Below are 17656 nucleotides of genomic sequence, written 5' to 3'. Positions count from 1 at the left end.
TCGTAATGCTACACGGAAGCCCAATTCTAAAAGCACCTCGAAACTCCTGCCTTCCTGCCGAGGTTGTTTCAAGCATCATGAACGTCGTGACTGTCGTTTTTTCAAAGCTACTTGTGAACGGTGTAATAAACTTGGACACATTAAGACTGTCTGTCAAAGTTCGCTCCGACCTGCTAAGACTCCTGCAGCACGCCGGAAGCATATACAGCCCCGCCAAGACATGGAAGTTGATCAGATCAATCTTATTCTTCCCACAAAGGATTCTCACAAAATCATCATTCCTCTCTCATTCTCTGATCGATCTGTCGGTTTTCAATTAGACACTGGATCTCCTGTCTCTGTTATTAACCTGACTACCTACCACGACTTAGGTTCACCTTCATGCTCTCCAGCTGACATCCAGCTCGTGACATTTAACAAGAAGAAAATTGACATCAAAGGTCAAATCAAGCTTCAGGCTAGTTATAAAGGAATTCAGAAGGCCATTCCTCTTCTCGTAGTTAACAACTACACTGCATCAAACATTATGGGCATGGATCTATTTAACTTATTTGGTTTCCAGATACATGACAACATTAACGTCGTATCTACATTGCATCCTACGTCTGACGTTACCGCTCTCCTAGCGCAGTTTCCTGAAGTCTTCGACTCTCAGCTCGGAACAGCAAAAGACTATACAGCTCACATACAGCTGAAATCCGGAGCTAAGCCTCGCTTCCTCAAAGCTCGTCCGGTACCCCTAGCACTTCAAGACCAGGTCACGAAAGAATTAGAACGATGGATACAAACTGGAATTGTTGTACCAGTTACTTCTAGTCAATGGGCTACTCCACTCGTGGTAATCAAGAAACCCGATGGTAATGTTCGACTTTGTGGCGATTTTCGATCTACAGTCAACGCACAACTCGACACAGATATCTTTCCTATTCCACGTCCAGAAGACTTATTCCGTCGTCTCTCTGGTGGACAATTCTTCTCTCGAGTTGATCTTAAAGAAGCATATCTCCAGCTACTTTTAGACGAAGAATCTAAGAACTTTCTCACACTCAACACTCCTCTCGGACTGCTCCAGCTCCAGCGGCTCCCCTTCGGTGTTTCATCCTCAGCGGCTATTTTTCAGCGCTATTTGGCTCAACTCACCGCCTCCATTCCCGGTTGTGCTAACTACCTGGATGATATTATTGTTACTGGAAAAGATCATCAGGAACATCTAACCAATCTACGCCTCCTTCTACAGAAATTGAAAGACAATGGCCTACGAGCGAATCTCGCTAAATGTACCTTCTTTCAGCCTCAAGTTCACTACCTAGGACATATACTTGATAAGAATGGAATTCGTCCTAGCACACAGAATGTCTCAGCGATAGTACACATGCCAGTACCTCAGAACCTCAAGCAGCTTCAGTCCTTCATAGGCAAAGCGAACTATTATAATAAGTTCATTCCACGCTTCGCTACAGTGGCAGCTCCATTAAACGCTCTACGTAAAACACGTGTTAAGTTTCAGTGGACTCCGCAATGCCAACAGGCATGGAAAACAATCAACAACGCCCTAATTCAAGCTATACAACTCACTCATTTTCAGCCCGACAAGATCATCACGCTAGCTACTGACGCTTCAGACTACGGTGTCGGTGCCGTTCTCTCCCAGAAGGATCGTCATGGACAAGAACGCCCCATCGCCTTCGCTTCGAAAACACTTAATGACCATCAACGTCGATACTCACAGATAGAGAAAGACGCTTTAGCCATCATCTTTGGTATTCGCCGTTTCAATGAATATCTCTATGGCAACCATTTCCTGATCATTACCGATCATAAGCCTCTCGTACACTTATTCCATCCTGGTAATAAGATCCCAGAGAATTCCCTCAGAAAGCTTCAAAGATGGTCCATGTTCCTTTCTGATTATTCCTATCAGATTGTATATCGAGCCACATCCCAGCATTGTAATGCTGATGCCCTCTCCCGCTTACCCGTTGGTCCTGATACTGCCTTCGATTCTCAAGAATCTGAATGTCTTCAGTTGGACATAGAACTTGAAGATACTGTATCCAGTTTTCCTATTGATGCTACCAAGCATAGCTAAAGCTACGGATAAGGACAGTACACTTGCTACTGTACGTACTTACATCCGCAACGGTTGGCCTCTTCAGAGCACACTTCCTGCCCACCTGGCACCTTATCATCGTATGCAGCATCGTCTCACGACTCGTGCCGGAGTTGTATTACTAGAAGCAGGCACCATCTTCCGAGTGGTTATCCCACTTAGCCTACAGAAACAAGTTCTCGGATTATTACACCAAAGCCATTGGGGTATCTCCAGAACAAAGCAACTCGCCCGTCAACACTGCTACTGGCCCGGTATTGATGCCGCCATCGAAAAGCTAATACGTCATTGTGAGCAATGTCAAACGAATCAGAACGCCCCGTCTTCTGATCTTGCTTCATGGCCTCCTGCTACTACTCCATGGGAACGAGTTCACATCGATTTCGCAGGTCCTTTCCTCAATTCCATGTGGTTAATAGTCATCGATTCACTGTCAAACTTTCCATATGTCGTGGATATGCATTCGACTACTACAACCGAAGCTACCATTCGTGCTCCCCAGAAAATTTTTACTACAGAAGGTTTACCGCAAGTACTCATTTCGGACAACGGACCTCAATTTACAGCTACTGCTTTTCAGAACTTTTGTACACATAATGGCATTCGTCATATCCTAGCACCACCTTTTCACCCTCAATCTAATGGTGAAGCTGAACGCTTCGTACAAACATTTAAAAGAAGTATGAAGAAAGCTGTCTCTTCAGGCTTAACTAAAGACCAAGCCTTGCTCCACCTCTTAAACAACTACAGAACTCTACCAGGCGCTGATAATATCACTCCTGCACAGAAGCTCCATGGACGACCTCACAGAACTTTACTTTCTCTGTTACAGCCTCTCCCGGCCCAGCATAAGACATCACCAACGAAGTTCTCCCTCAACGCCAAGGTCTACACCAGGACATTCAAATCCAACCCACTCTGGATACCTGGAGTCATCTGCAGATCTTTGGGTCATCGTCTATACGAGATACAGACTACGGAGAAACGTATCTGCCGCCATCAAGATCAGATACGTCTGCGCTACCGCCCCTGTCCAGCTATTGATGCTATTGCTAAACCTGATAAATCTATTGCTGAACGCGCTTTAGATCATTTAATAACAATGGGTTCCTTTCAGGACGAGACAGCGCCACTCCGCCCAGTTCCAGCTCCGGACAATACAACAGAGAAATCAGCAGCTCCGCCCCAGCATCGCAGCCGCCGCCAGCGCCGCCGCCGTTTCACGCCGTACCGGCGTATTTAGGAGGGGAGGGTGTTGTATGTCCGGCGCTTCCTTCTCGCTCCACCAGCCAGCTGCACGCGCGCCGGTGTATCATTCTGCTAGCTTCGACGCGCAGCCCTCAGTGCGCGTGCCTGACCATCGAGTGTACTATAAATAGGAGCTCCCTGCCTGCTCAATGGCCCACTTGCCCGGTGTCCAGCTCCAGAATACACCCTACGTCGAGCACGGAGGCTACTCCTCTTGAAAATGTGCTTCGACCAGGTGGACTGAATTTCTGGCAGTACGAGGTCTCACCTCTGGTCACCGCTCCCTTACCTGTTTCCACTGCCTATGTTCCGTAATTCTTTTACAAGCCATTTTCATTCCCTAATTTATGCAAGCTCCCTTAGTTTCGCTAGGTGGAATTTCTTCAATCAATTGAACTTGCTTTTTAGGAATTCAGGCACTTCAACAAACAAGGACTCTCAAAGACATTTATGTTAGTGTGCCAGATAGTTCTCGACTATCAACGTGTCAATTCACAAAGACTATCTTTTCAAGATAGAAGTGTATATAAAGACTGTAAACCTGTACATATTGTATAAAGACAGACTTTTCTCAAGATTCAATATTCCTTTTTGCTTCAAAATAAATTTCAGTTATTTGTGTAAATATCATAAAGTGAAGCAATAAAAGTTGTGTTTGTAAATTTCAACCTTGGTTACAACAATTACAATAGATGGATTCTCACCCAAGACACTGGTGACTGTGTGGACCAGTCATACATTACAATAGATGGATTCTCACCTAAGACACTGGTGACTGTGTGGACCAGTCATACATTACAATAGATGGATTCTCACCCAAGGCACTGGTGACTGTGTGGACCAGTCATACATTACAATAGCTGAAAATGGATTCTCACCTAAGATACTGGTGACTGTATGGACCAGTCATACATTGCAATAGATAGATTCTCACCTAAGAGACTGGTGACTGTATGGACCAGTCATACATTACAATAGCTGAAAATGGATTCTCACCTAAGACACTGGTGACTGTGTGGACCAGTCATACATTACAATAGCTGAAAATGGATTCTCACCTAAGATACTGGTGACTGTGTGGACCAGTCATACATTACAATAGATGGATTCTCACCCAAGACACTGGTGACTGTGTGGACCAGTCATACATTACAATAGATGGATTCTCACCCAAGACACTGGTGACTGTGTGGACCAGTCATATATTACAATAGCTGAAAATGGATTCTCACCTAAGACACTGGTGACTGTGTGGACCAGTCATACATTACAATAGCTGAAAATGGATTCTCACCTAAGATACTGGTGACTGTGTGGACCAGTCATACATTACAATAGATGGATTCTCACCCAAGACACTGGTGACTGTGTGGACCAGTCATATATTACAATAGCTGAAAATGGATTCTCACCTAAGACACTGGTGACTGTGTGGACCAGTCATACATTACAATAGCTGAAAATGGATTCTCACCTAAGATACTGGTGACTGTGTGGACCAGTCATACATTACAATAGATGGATTCTCACCCAAGACACTGGTGACTGTGTGGACCAGTCATACATTACAATAGCTGAAAATGGATTCTCACCTAAGATACTGGTGACTGTGTGGACCAGTCATACATTACAATAGATGGATTCTCACCTAAGACACTGGTGACTGTGTGGACCAGTCATACATTACAATAGATGGATTCTCACCCAAGACACTGGTGACTGTGTGGACCAGTCATATATTACAATAGCTGAAAATGGATTCTCACCTAAGACACTGGTGACTGTGTGGACCAGTCATACATTACAATAGCTGAAAATGGATTCTCACCTAAGACACTGGTGACTGTGTGGACCAGTCATACATTACAATAGCTGAAAATGGATTCTCACCTAAGATACTGGTGACTGTGTGGACCAGACATACATTACAATAGATGGATTCTCACCCAAGACACTGGTGACTGTGTGGACCAGTCATACATTACAATAGATGGATTCTCACCCAAGACACTGGTGACTGTGTGGACCAGTCATACATTACAATAGCTGAAAATGGATTCTCACCTAAGACACTGGTGACTGTGTGGACCAGTCATACATTACAATAGCTGAAAATGGATTCTCACCTAAGATACTGGTGACTGTGTGGACCAGTCATACATTACAATAGATGGATTCTCACCCAAGACACTGGTGACTGTGTGGACCAGTCATACATTACAATAGATGGATTCTCACCCAAGACACTGGTGACTGTGTGGACCAGTCATACATTACAATAGCTGAAAATGGATTCTCACCTAAGAGACTGGTGACTGTGTGGACCAGTCATATATTACAATAGCTGAAAATGGATTCTCACCTAAGACACTGGTGACTGTGTGGACCAGTCATACATTACAATAGCTGAAAATGGATTCTCACCTAAGATACTGGTGACTGTGTGGACCAGTCATACATTACAATAGATGGATTCTCACCCAAGACACTGGTGACTGTGTGGACCAGTCATATATTACAATAGCTGAAAATGGATTCTCACCTAAGACACTGGTGACTGTGTGGACCAGTCATACATTACAATAGCTGAAAATGGATTCTCACCTAAGATACTGGTGACTGTGTGGACCAGTCATACATTACAATAGATGGATTCTCACCCAAGACACTGGTGACTGTGTGGACCAGTCATACATTACAATAGATGGATTCTCACCCAAGACACTGTTGACTGTGTGGACCAGTCATATATTACAATAGATGGATTCTCACCCAAGACACTGGTGACTGTGTGGACCAGTCATATATTACAATAGATGGATTCTCACCCAAGACACTGGTGACTGTGTGGACCAGTCATATATTACAATAGATGGATTCTCACCTAAGATACTGGTGACTGTGTGGACCAGTCATATATTACAATAGATGGATTCTCACCCAAGACACTGGTGACTGTGTGGACCAGTCATATATTACAATAGCTGAAAATGGATTCTCACCTAAGACACTGGTGACTGTGTGGACCAGTCATACATTACAATAGATGGATTCTCACCCAAGACACTGGTGACTGTGTGGACCAGTCATACATTACAATAGCTGAAAATGGATTCTCACCCAAGACACTGGTGACTGTGTGGACCAGTCATACATTACAATAGCTGAAAATGGATTCTCACCTAAGACACTGGTGACTGTGTGGACCAGTCATACATTACAATAGATGGATTCTCACCCAAGACACTGGTGACTGTGTGGACCAGTCATACATTACAATAGATGGATTCTCACCCAAGACACTGGTGACTGTGTGGACCAGTCATATATTACAATAGCTGAAAATGGATTCTCACCTAAGACACTGGTGACTGTGTGGACCAGTCATACATTACAATAGATGGATTCTCACCCAAGACACTGGTGACTGTGTGGACCAGTCATACATTACAATAGATGGATTCTCACCTAAGACACTGGTGACTGTGTGGACCAGTCATACATTACAATAGATGGATTCTCACCCAAGACACTGGTGACTGTGTGGACCAGTCATATATTACAATAGCTGAAAATGGATTCTCACCTAAGATACTGGTAACTGTGTGGACCAGTCATACATTACAATAGATGGATTCTCACCTAAGATACTGGTAACTGTGTGGACCAGTCATACATTGCAATAGATGGATTCTCACCTAAGATACTGGTAACTGTGTGGACCAGACATACATTACAATAGATGGATTCTCACCTAAGATACTGGTAACTGTGTGGACCAGACATACATTACAATAGATGGATTCTCACCTAAGATACTGGTAACTGTGTGGACCAGACATACATTACAATAGATGGATTCTCACCTAAGATACTGGTAACTGTGTGGACCAGACATACATTACAATAGATGGATTCTCACCTAAGATACTGGTAACTGTGTGGACCAGACATACATTACAATAGATGGATTCTCACCTAAGAGACTGGTGACTGTGTGGACCACTTGAAGGAAAGCTACTGTGATGTTCTTCACTGCTTTCATCTTGTGACTGTGATTTCCCAAATTTCCCCTGGCGTTTTCCTAGAAAATGCAAGATGAATCAAGAATCAATACCAACAAACATATTGCATACTCACAAAGAAGAAAACTGTAATACCAATATTCCTGACTAACTACCTCTAGAAACCCACAAGAAACAATATCAAACTCTTCTCCTTTTATTTACTTTTTATTTACTTATTTACTTTTTTTTTTTGGTTCCATTTGGGCCTGCTATGGACCACGTGGTTCTTATCTCTAGTAGCTTTCTTCTTAGACCAGTACCCCTTTGTTCTTGCATTGTGAACGTCATTTCGCTCCGGAGTCCATTTCACACCTCCTCCCGGACGTACTGATTTTTCTGTTAGTGATTAGAGAGAGTTTGATATTCTGATCAATGTTCTGTATCTATTCCTGTCATAGATTTCACTGGGAACAATGTCCAACTGTTGAAGGTCTTTTCTGATGAATCTTGCCCACTTGGCATTAGCTGCTTTCCCTCTAGAGATGGTGTGGAAGATTCTGGAGGTGAGCCTCTGATTGTCCATTCTCACAACATGACCATAGAAGTTCCATCTCCTCTTCCTCATAGATGTTATGTTCTCCAATTGAGGTACAGTTCATTGTTGTGCCTGATTTTGTACTTTTCTCCTCCTTTAATAAGGCCCATGATTTTTCTCAGGAAAATCCTTTCCTTCAGCTCCAGTTTTCTGAATTGCCCCTTTCTTACCATGTTTAGGCATTCTGAGGCGTATAGTACTGACTCTCACTACAGTACTGTAATGCCTGTTTGTGAGGTTAATGGAGAGGGATTTGGATTTGTACACACTTTTACATAGGTGGTAGATGCTTTCCATTTGATGCATCTGCTGTTCGTGGTCTGATCTTCATTCATGTTTAGGGTTATCCATTCACCTAGGTATATGAAGGAGTTAGTCTTGTGTTGCTTTGTCTCCCAGTGGGATTGATTTGGATGCATCTCTGATGTTGGTGATAAACAGTGTTTTGTTGATGGCAATCTTCAACCCTTCTTTAGCTGCAATGTGGTCGAGAGAGCTTCCTTCACACTGGATGCCAGGAGTGTAAGGTCGTCTACGAAGGCTAAACAGTTCACTGTTAACTTGTCTTTCTTCTAGCCTAAATCCAGAATCATCCTTTAGCATTTTCGTCCACTCACGAATGACTTTGTCGAGTAGGCAGTTAAAGAGGACTGGAGATAGGCCATTCCCTTGTCTAACACCTGTTCTGATCTCAAAAGCTCTGGGACAGTTCCCCTCTGAACTTGACTCTGGCTGTAGTGTTGGTAAGAGTTGCTTTCACAAGATTCAAGGTTTTCTTATCTAGTCCCAATTCAGCAAGTGTCTGGAAGAGTGACTATTTACTGAACTGTAGGCCTTCTGGAAGTCAACAAATGTTGCTGCATAAGGTGAGGTGCTTAGGTTTTTGTAAGTGATGATGGTTTTGAGGTTCAGGATCTGTTCAGTGCATGACCTTGACTTTCGAAACCCAGCCTAGTATTCTCCAATGCAGGAGTCTAGTTGAGCCTCTACTCTTGTAAGTAATACTTTGGAGAGTATCTCGTACGTCACTGATACAACAGAAATCCCTTTGCAGTTGTTGAGATCTGAGTTTTCACCTTTTTTGTGTGACGGGTGGATGATAGCTGAGGTCCAGTCACTAGGTAATGTTTCTGTCACCCAGATAGTAGTATGATTTTGTGAATACTTTGAATTGACTCCTCATCAGTGTATTTCCAGAGCTCTGCTACGATTCCATCCTCACCTGCTGCTTTGTTAGATTTAAATTCTGAAATGGCTTTCTGGATCTCCTCCTTTGTTCGGGGGAGAAAGCCTGACTTAATAACATTCTGAGGTTCGAAATGCAGTTTCTCCCTGGGTTCCTTTGAATTTATTATTATTATTATTATTATTATTATTGAATATCCAAAGCAGTCTGGAACCCCATTTTACATAGTATACTAGGGTTATAGTTAAAATACATATTCACTTTTACAATGAAAATGAATTCATGTATCTAATTGACGGAAAATAAAGTGAAAGAAGTTAATAAAATATTTGTAACAGCATGGCTTCTTAAATGATACAGGGGTGTTGATAATGCAATGTTGCAATAATTCAAATGAGAGTTCAAGTCATGCCTTCTTTCAAATGCAGCACATTCAAACAGTAGGTGGTCCACTGTTTGTGAGGATCCGCAAACACATACATGGCCATCAGGACGATTGATTCCGAATCGAAAATAATAACCAAATTTGTCATGACCAGTCAAAAATTAAGTAATTTCAAAGTTTGGCACCAACACGTTACTTTGCAGGCAGTTGAAAACCTCAGGGAAGAATATTTCTCTGGTGACTTGGCCTCTAGTGGAAGAAGTCCAAATGATGTTCCATTGATGGATTATGTGCTTCTTTGATTTTTTTAGCGTAGCTAGGTGCCGTTTTGTCATAAGAAATTTCCAAATTAGATGTAGCCGCTGCTTTTGCCAGAAGATCAGCCTTCTCGTTTCCAGATATTCCACAATGACCGTGAATCCAATCAAAACAGATGTGCGGACTTTGTTGAGCTGTGTTTCTAATAGCTACAGCTATTGGATTCAGATTATATTTATTATTTGTCGGATTCAACACAGCTTGCGAGTCACTTAATAACGTTTGAATTTAGAAGGTCGTTTACTCTGCTAAACCTATGGGGCATGCTTCATTGTTCAGTTTCAGCTTTATTTATTTATTCATTTATTTATTTATCTATTTATTTATTCATTCATTCATTCATACTCTATACTAAAATACATGAATCCACAGTCCAAAGGCTGACTCGATCTTTAACAGTTTCAGTAGGTGTCACTGATATGTATAAACTCATCCGATTAAGAAAAAAAATTAAAATGCCAACATTTGTATCAAAAAATGTAATTATATTTTTGAAAACTCAAGTACCTTTTTTCTTGGAAGATCAACATTTTATCAACTCAGTACCCTTGAACACTAAATATATCCTCATATAAATTACAGCTCTTCAGATAAAGCAAAAAATTATAGTATTAAAACATATTATTCACATATAGGCCTAATGAACTCCAAAATCATGTTAACTGGCCAACTTTACAGGAAGGAAGTGTGGTTTACTTGGTTAATAAAATTTGTAAAAAAAAAAAAAAAATCTTCATTTATTAGAAGGTTATTGTGAAACCGCTATTCATACAACCATATCCTCTTACGTGTTAAGACTATTGATAATTACTGGTTTATTTTATGCTAGCACAAATGCACACTAATGCTAGAGTTTCAATCTGTAACTGTAGCAGGTACAATAGCTGAATAAAATCGACCATGCCTTAATTATAAATGATAATCAAAGCTAGATTTTGTTCAGACTCTCGAATTTGACCTACTTTATTCCTAGCTAGGAATGTGTCTGAAGACAAGTTAACATAGGGTAAACATGTATATAAAAACTATGTCAACATTTAGGCAAAATAGATTTTGGTTTCTATGTTGGTATTTAAAGTGAAGAGAACTTTCAGAGGATGACTTTTACAATAGTAGAAGTCTGGAGCAGACATGTGTTCTCTTTGGGAGAGGTTAAACTATGTTACTTCTAAAGCAGGCCTGTCAAGGAAAATAGCCGCTATGAGGAGGTTGCAGCAAACATGGCAGTTACGGCCTACGGCTGCTTGTGACGTACTTTGCCCTGGATTTGTGAGCTATACACACAGACATCTTTACAGTATAAACCGAACAATACAAACTTGGAATACTCGTAAACATCCTTATGGCATATGATTTTTCCCTAAAAATAATAATGAATGAGTAGTCTTCTTCTTATGACGCCACCTCCCTCCGAAGGTTGGTGATCCAATTGATTATGATTACACGCGAAGCGGCAGCATGGAAGATTTCTATAGACATATTTCCATACCACCGCCGCAAGTCTTTCAGCCAGGAATTTCTCCGTCTTCCCGCAGATCTTTTCCCATCAATCTTCCCTTGAATGATCAGTCGGAGAAGTTCACATCGTTCACCTCTCATGATGTGCCCGAGGTAGCTGAGCTTTGGTTATGAGAAGCTCTTTATTCTTGTTCAAGATGTTGAGGATTTCTTCATTTGTCTTCTTTTATACCCAAGATATTTGGAGTATTCTTCTGTATAAGTAAATTTCAAAAGATTTAATCCGCTTCTCCAATAAAGGGCTGAGCGTCCACCCTTCGAAAACATACAGAAGGACAGGAAAGACGTAACGTAGCATTCGAACTCTGAGCTGGAGGTTGAGTTCTCGGCTGGTGAATAAGGTCTTCATGGTATTGAACATATTTTTTGCTTGTCCAATCCTGGATAAGTTTTCACATTTTAAACACAATGCTGGTTCGCTAGAGTTCCAAGATATTTGATGGAAGATATTTGTTGGACGATGTTGTTGCTGATGTAAAGGGAGGCCTGTTTTGGTGTTTGAGTAGTAGTCTTATATATAATAGAGGGAGAATCTGTGTATAAAGATACATGTTTACTAACTGAAATTGCCACATAATCCTGAATACCACTCGCGCAACTTTTACAAAAATATTGCTTCTGAAAATAGAGTGCGGGTCATATTCAAGCCTTTCATACTGTGGTCTAATTATACTTTGTTCCGAATGACCATCAGTATGGCAACAGTGGTTTCATGTTGTGCGGCTGAAGCGCAGCTCCACTGCTCACATCTGCGGTTCTGAAACCACGTAGTACTACGAAGAAAAATAGATAGCCTTTCATCACTATGTTATTCATTTGTAGAACCAAAATTCCTATTTGCTATAACTATAAAATGTTTTCATTCGATAGTCACGCTTCACAATCGGTAGTCTACCGACAGCTTAAAACATTCAATATTCCCATCACTACTATTCATAGAATATGCAATTTTACTTCTGATGATATTTCCATATTATTTCACATTCCTTTGAAGAGAGAACAAGAACTGCTGATAGAGGTAGATGTAAAGACTCAATGAAGAAGCATCAACTGGAAGAAAATATATTGATGAATCATGTATTCGAGATTGGCAGGAGAAGAAAAACAAGGAAATGTTATTAATATGTAACTGTGATTGTAGAACTTCCCAAAGGCAGAGTGCATTGTTTCCCCAAAATTGAAGAATGACTTTATAAATATGTAACAAAAAAGGGGAACTAGGTTATAGTGAATCTACTGAAATGTGCCAGCTAAAATCAATAACAGGAAAGGAACTTAAAAAAGGAGGGTTTTACTGCAAGCCATGGGTGGATAAGGAACTTTAATCGAAGAAATGGATGGTGCATATGAAGGTGTACATATATTTCACATCTCCCTGATGCCTACGAAGAAAAATAGATAGCCTTTCATCACTATGTTATTCATTTGTAGAACCAAAATTCCTATTTGCTTTCTCAAATTGGTAAATCTGGCCAGACACTCATGTATTTCAAAATGCCACTAGACATATTAAGGGCTTTAAAAGTGTTTCCTTCAGAACAAGTGGAATCAAAACACAAAGCTGCATGGTAATGTTATGCATTATAGTTGACAGAACCTGATAAAGACCGCTTTCACGTACTTTTATAACAAAGAAGTACTTGGTCATTAAAAGGGGTCCTGTCACAATAATCCATTTAAAAAATTGCCCCTGACCAATTTGTACTCATTTAACAAGCACCTGTTTACATCCCCATCGTCGATACTGGTTTTTAGGCAAAAGGAAGACACTGCACGTTATTTATTAAAGTTTTAAGTGTGTTTATTATTTCTCATCTCATTTTCATTATGTCTCCACAATCATTGGCTATGGTCGTGAACAAAGGGTATAGTGTAGTCAAGAAAACAAAAATGAAAATCAGCTGGTTTCAGTATTCCGATAACTTAATGTGTAGTTCTGAGTAGGTAGTTCAAGTCTCCAGCGTAATTTATACTTTGCGCCCTCGATCTTTCAGTGTTTAGAAGCAGTTTTAATTTCTGATAGCTTGAAGGAAAAAAGAAGAACTTTCTAATAAGGATTTAGTTGCTGTTTCAATTAACCAATCTGTAATTAGGATGTGTAAACGCAGCTTAGAATTAGTATCACTCACCAATTATTTTGCTGTAATCCAAGTCCTATCGTTTCAGTTAAACTGTGTTAACATTATTCACTACTTTAATAAGAAGTGTCATTACAATAAGGTGTAAACCTAACCTTCACCTGAAATTACCTAAAATTTGTTATTTTATGAACAGATGATTTTACATTAACTTGTGGTTAGGGACACAAAAATGAATTTTATTTAAACACAATGACCACAATTACTTTAATCAGGACTTTTTATCTTACAGTATTTTATAGATCATTGTATTTCAGTTTCCAATGACTTCACTCAAACATTGTGTAACATTTGTTACTAGTCTCTATACTTCGGCTTATATCACTACCAATGAAACAAACATGCTATAAAAATTGGTAGTATAATACAACAACCCACATTTCAACATTTGATCTCTGTAGTTACTAGCAAATAACTTATTTCTAGATACTAGCAGTCTAACACCGCAGTACAAAACGTATTTCACTACTTAATAACCAATTTCAACCGAACGAAAACTATAAAATGTTTTCATTCGATAGTCACGCTTCACAATCGGTAGTCTACCGATAGCTTAAAACATTCGATATTCCCATCACTACTATTCATAGAATATGCAATTTTACTTCTGATGATATTTCCATATTATTTCACATTCCTTTGAAGAGAGAACAAGAACTGCTGATAGAGGCAGATGTAAAGACTGTGGGTGTGAGTGGGAACTAGGAAAGATGAAGGAAGAGATAGCTAGTTTGAGGGAGATAACTGGACTTGTAACTGAATGAAGTTAGGCCTCACTTAATCATTGTACAGGATAAGTTAAATAGGCAAAAGGGCAAGGAAGAAAGGGGAGATGTTGTGCAAAACAGGTGGGTAATGTCATAAGATCACAGAAAACAAGAGCTAATGGTTTTCCTTAAGGAATGGGCCCAGGATAGGTATCGGTGAGGAATCGGTATGAGTCACTGCAGGTAGATTCAGTAGAGGGAAAACTGAGATCAGGGAAGTATTACAGAGGATGGGCAGGGCAAGAAAAAAGAGACTGGTAGGAAAGGGAAACGTAGAGTAGAGGATACGACAAGGGAGGTTGAACAGGGTAGTGAGAGGGAGAAAAGGCAGGAGGAAGCGAGTTCTGTAGGCATTAGAGAAGTTAAGATGGACTAGGAGTGGAGGGGATCTAATGAGGGTGGGGTTGAGGCTCTGGTCACGGAAGACTCAACTGTCAGGCTTGTGAGGACAGTATGTGGAGGAAATGAACCTGGGTAGTGTTATCCAGGAATTTGGTTAAGGCAGATGTTGAGGAAAACAGAAGGGAGGGAGGAGGATAAGGAGAAGGTGGTAATTTTCCACATTGGTACCAATAACGCAAGGCAAGCACGAACAGGTACTAACATAGTTGGGGAATTTTGGGATCTGGTTATGGCAGCATGGAAGAAGTTTAAGGAAGCAGAGATTGTTATCAGTGGAAAATTGTGCAGGAAGGACACTGAATGGAGGGTGATTGGGGATTTAAATGAGACTATGGAATGGGTATGTGAGAAATTGAGAGATTTGTAGACCCTAACGAGTGAGTAGGAGATAGGGAACTATGCTCAGAAGGCCTTCACTTCAACTGTAAAGGTACATTGTTGGTGCTGGACTGAGTCAGTGTTGGACTCCATGGTGGAGTCAATGTGAGACTCTGTGTTGGGGTTCAGTGGCTGGGCTGTGGGTGACAGAGGTACTGTCGCCAGTGTCCCACAGAGGTCTGAACTAGGAGCTGCTGCTGTTGGTATCGGAATGTGTGTGGGAGTATCAAGCGAATAGCTGGACTGCAGACGACGTGTAAAACTGAAAACTATACTACCTGAGTGTTCTGTGTATTTGTGTATCGGTGAACAGTGGATCACCGTGAGTCTGCAAGGAAAGCCGCTATTGTGAGTGAGAGCGTAAATGGACCTGTGTTAATATTCACTGCTGTATCATCCTGCTGCTTACTGTTGAGCTATTTAGTTGTTCACTGCATATGACTGAATTACTGGACTGTCTCTGGAGTCAAACCAATGAATAGTCATCATGTGTTGTGTAGCCCGTAGTCCTGTGTTCAAATCCAGTGGTCTACACACAGCTGCTGTATGAGTTGACTGGACTTTGGGAAGTGAAAGTAAGGATTGTAGCTATCTGCAGGTAATTCCAACAGGCTGGGACTCCCTGGTGAGTATGTACAGAAGAGACACTTGTAAATAGACAGCAATTAGTAAGTGTGGCAATTCATGATTGATTAGAATTGAGAGTGTGTGTGTGTTCGTGCGTGCACGCATGCGGGCGAACGTTTATTGGGTCATCCTGAAATAAATTACAATCATAAAACAGACGGACTTTTATTCGTAACAATATGACTAACGGTCCATGCACCGATCTAAGACTATCTCACAAAGCGCAAATGGAAGTTTCCACAACAGAGAGACAAGCGATTTAAAGATGAGAGCACAATGTTGCTCAGCTTCATTTGTTACTGAAATGAAGTAGTGTGCACACAGTGTTCACTTGTTTCTGAAACCAATCCAGTGCTGGCCAATTCTAACACCTGTCCCCCAACCATTCAGTAAACGAAACATACTGTTAACACCTTAAGCAGTGTTGACCTCCAGAAATGTATATTTTTACTGTCCAGAATCCATTTCACACACACATACATAAAATTGTCATAAATTACAGCAAATTTGAAATGAAGCATACGTAAATAGCAGGTAAAAATTACATTGAAAGCATAAGGAAACTGATGAGAGTAACAAAAAAATGGAAAATATTTTGGGAATGTAAAAGAGGAGTTTTCCTGTACTTTTAAAGAGTCAGAAATCAGTAATTTATTTTGCAACACATTTGCACAAATGTAATAAAATTAGTAAGTAAACATGTGACTTTTTTTCTTCTGAATGTTATTGTTAGAAATTCAGGGTGCAAGTCTTATTCAGTGATTGGTGTATTTGGGATTATATGGTATACTGATCATACACCAATAACAAATATTTTATTCAACGTACATTAACAAGAAAATATTTGAGATTTTGTAATGTTTCTCTAAATAGTATCATCATCTTCCTTCCAAGTATTGGGCCAGTGTCCCATTACGGTCTTGCATTTTTCTTTTTGCAAGACTTGAAAGCAATCAAATGTCCTTCCGATGGGTTGCTGGCCTGAAGGAAGTACTCTAAGTAGTAATATTGACAATAAATCAAGGGTCTTCAGTAGTCACACAAAGAAATAAGATTTTACTTTTATTCAGGTTCAGGTTATAGACATGTAAATATAGATTAATAAACAAACTCTGGAAAAAAAAAATGACAAACACAGAACTGAATTTTTCCTTGCATGCACTGTGATCTTGCTAATTTAATTTTGATTGCTTTGACTCCACAGTTCTTTGAACATTTGATTTTAAACATGTATAGACTTAAACGTAGCCATAATATCAGACTTTCTTTGTCCCACCTTTCCGTGTTCTGCATATTACGTTAGAGCTATGTATCTAAACAGCCATGGCAGAACAGTCTGGTCAAAGCTGCAGCCAATGCTACCTACGGCTCAGTATGCCATAACTGACAGGGTCATACTCCAAAGCAAATTTGGAATCTATAACAGAATCATTCAGTAGCTTTCCTGTTGTCATGAAATTGTGATCTTGTATCACAGTAATCCTGAGAAAATGTTGTAAGACTTCCTTCACATGAAGGAGAATGGCTTATTGAAGGCTTCTTTTATTACGATGACATATTGATTCGGTAAGCAAATCTAACTATTCATTAGTTTTGTGTCTTGTGGAACAGATTCTGCCAAATAATGTGTCTGTTGTCTACTTCTAGACAGATTTAGTACTTACTCGGAGAATGATCATCATGTTCCAATTCTTGAGGTTCTGCTGCATCTCGAGTTCCCTCTAACGTTTCTTCTTTCTCCATGTGCTTCCGAGTCATCTCCTACAGAGTGAATACATGAATAATCTTTAAAATATTTCTAGTTGCATAGAAATCTACCTCAACACATAAGTAAACTTACCTGCAATATGTTTTCAGCCTGCAGTGAGAAATGCATTTCCTTATTATTGAGCCAATGAAGAACAAAATTTGGTTCAAGGTCAGGATCTCCAGTCATTAAACTTGGAACAAGAGGAATATCTGTAAAGAGAGAAACAA

At 40.3% G+C, this 17656-nt stretch overlaps 1 protein-coding gene across 2 annotated transcripts in view; it reads right to left on the bottom strand.

Moving 5' to 3' along the window:
* Positions 1 to 17656, bottom strand: part of Rbcn-3A (Rabconnectin-3A) — a 732274-nt gene that overhangs the window by 648067 nt on the left and 66551 nt on the right. For both annotated transcript variants that reach the window (XM_067136957.2, XM_067136958.2), the window contains exons 8-10: positions 17520 to 17638; positions 17344 to 17440; positions 7337 to 7442 (exon numbers count right to left, since the gene is read on the bottom strand). In XM_067136957.2, the coding sequence (XP_066993058.2) occupies positions 7337 to 7442; positions 17344 to 17440; positions 17520 to 17638 (322 nt within the window). The remainder of the gene's footprint in view (positions 1 to 7336; positions 7443 to 17343; positions 17441 to 17519; positions 17639 to 17656) is intronic.

The sequence above is a fragment of the Anabrus simplex genome, chromosome 1 (assembly GCF_040414725.1).
Source record: "Anabrus simplex isolate iqAnaSimp1 chromosome 1, ASM4041472v1, whole genome shotgun sequence".
NCBI classification, from domain to species: Eukaryota; Metazoa; Arthropoda; class Insecta; order Orthoptera; family Tettigoniidae; genus Anabrus; species Anabrus simplex.
The sequence above is the reverse complement of the archived record's forward strand: the minus strand, read 5'-3'. Positions and strand labels throughout refer to the sequence as shown.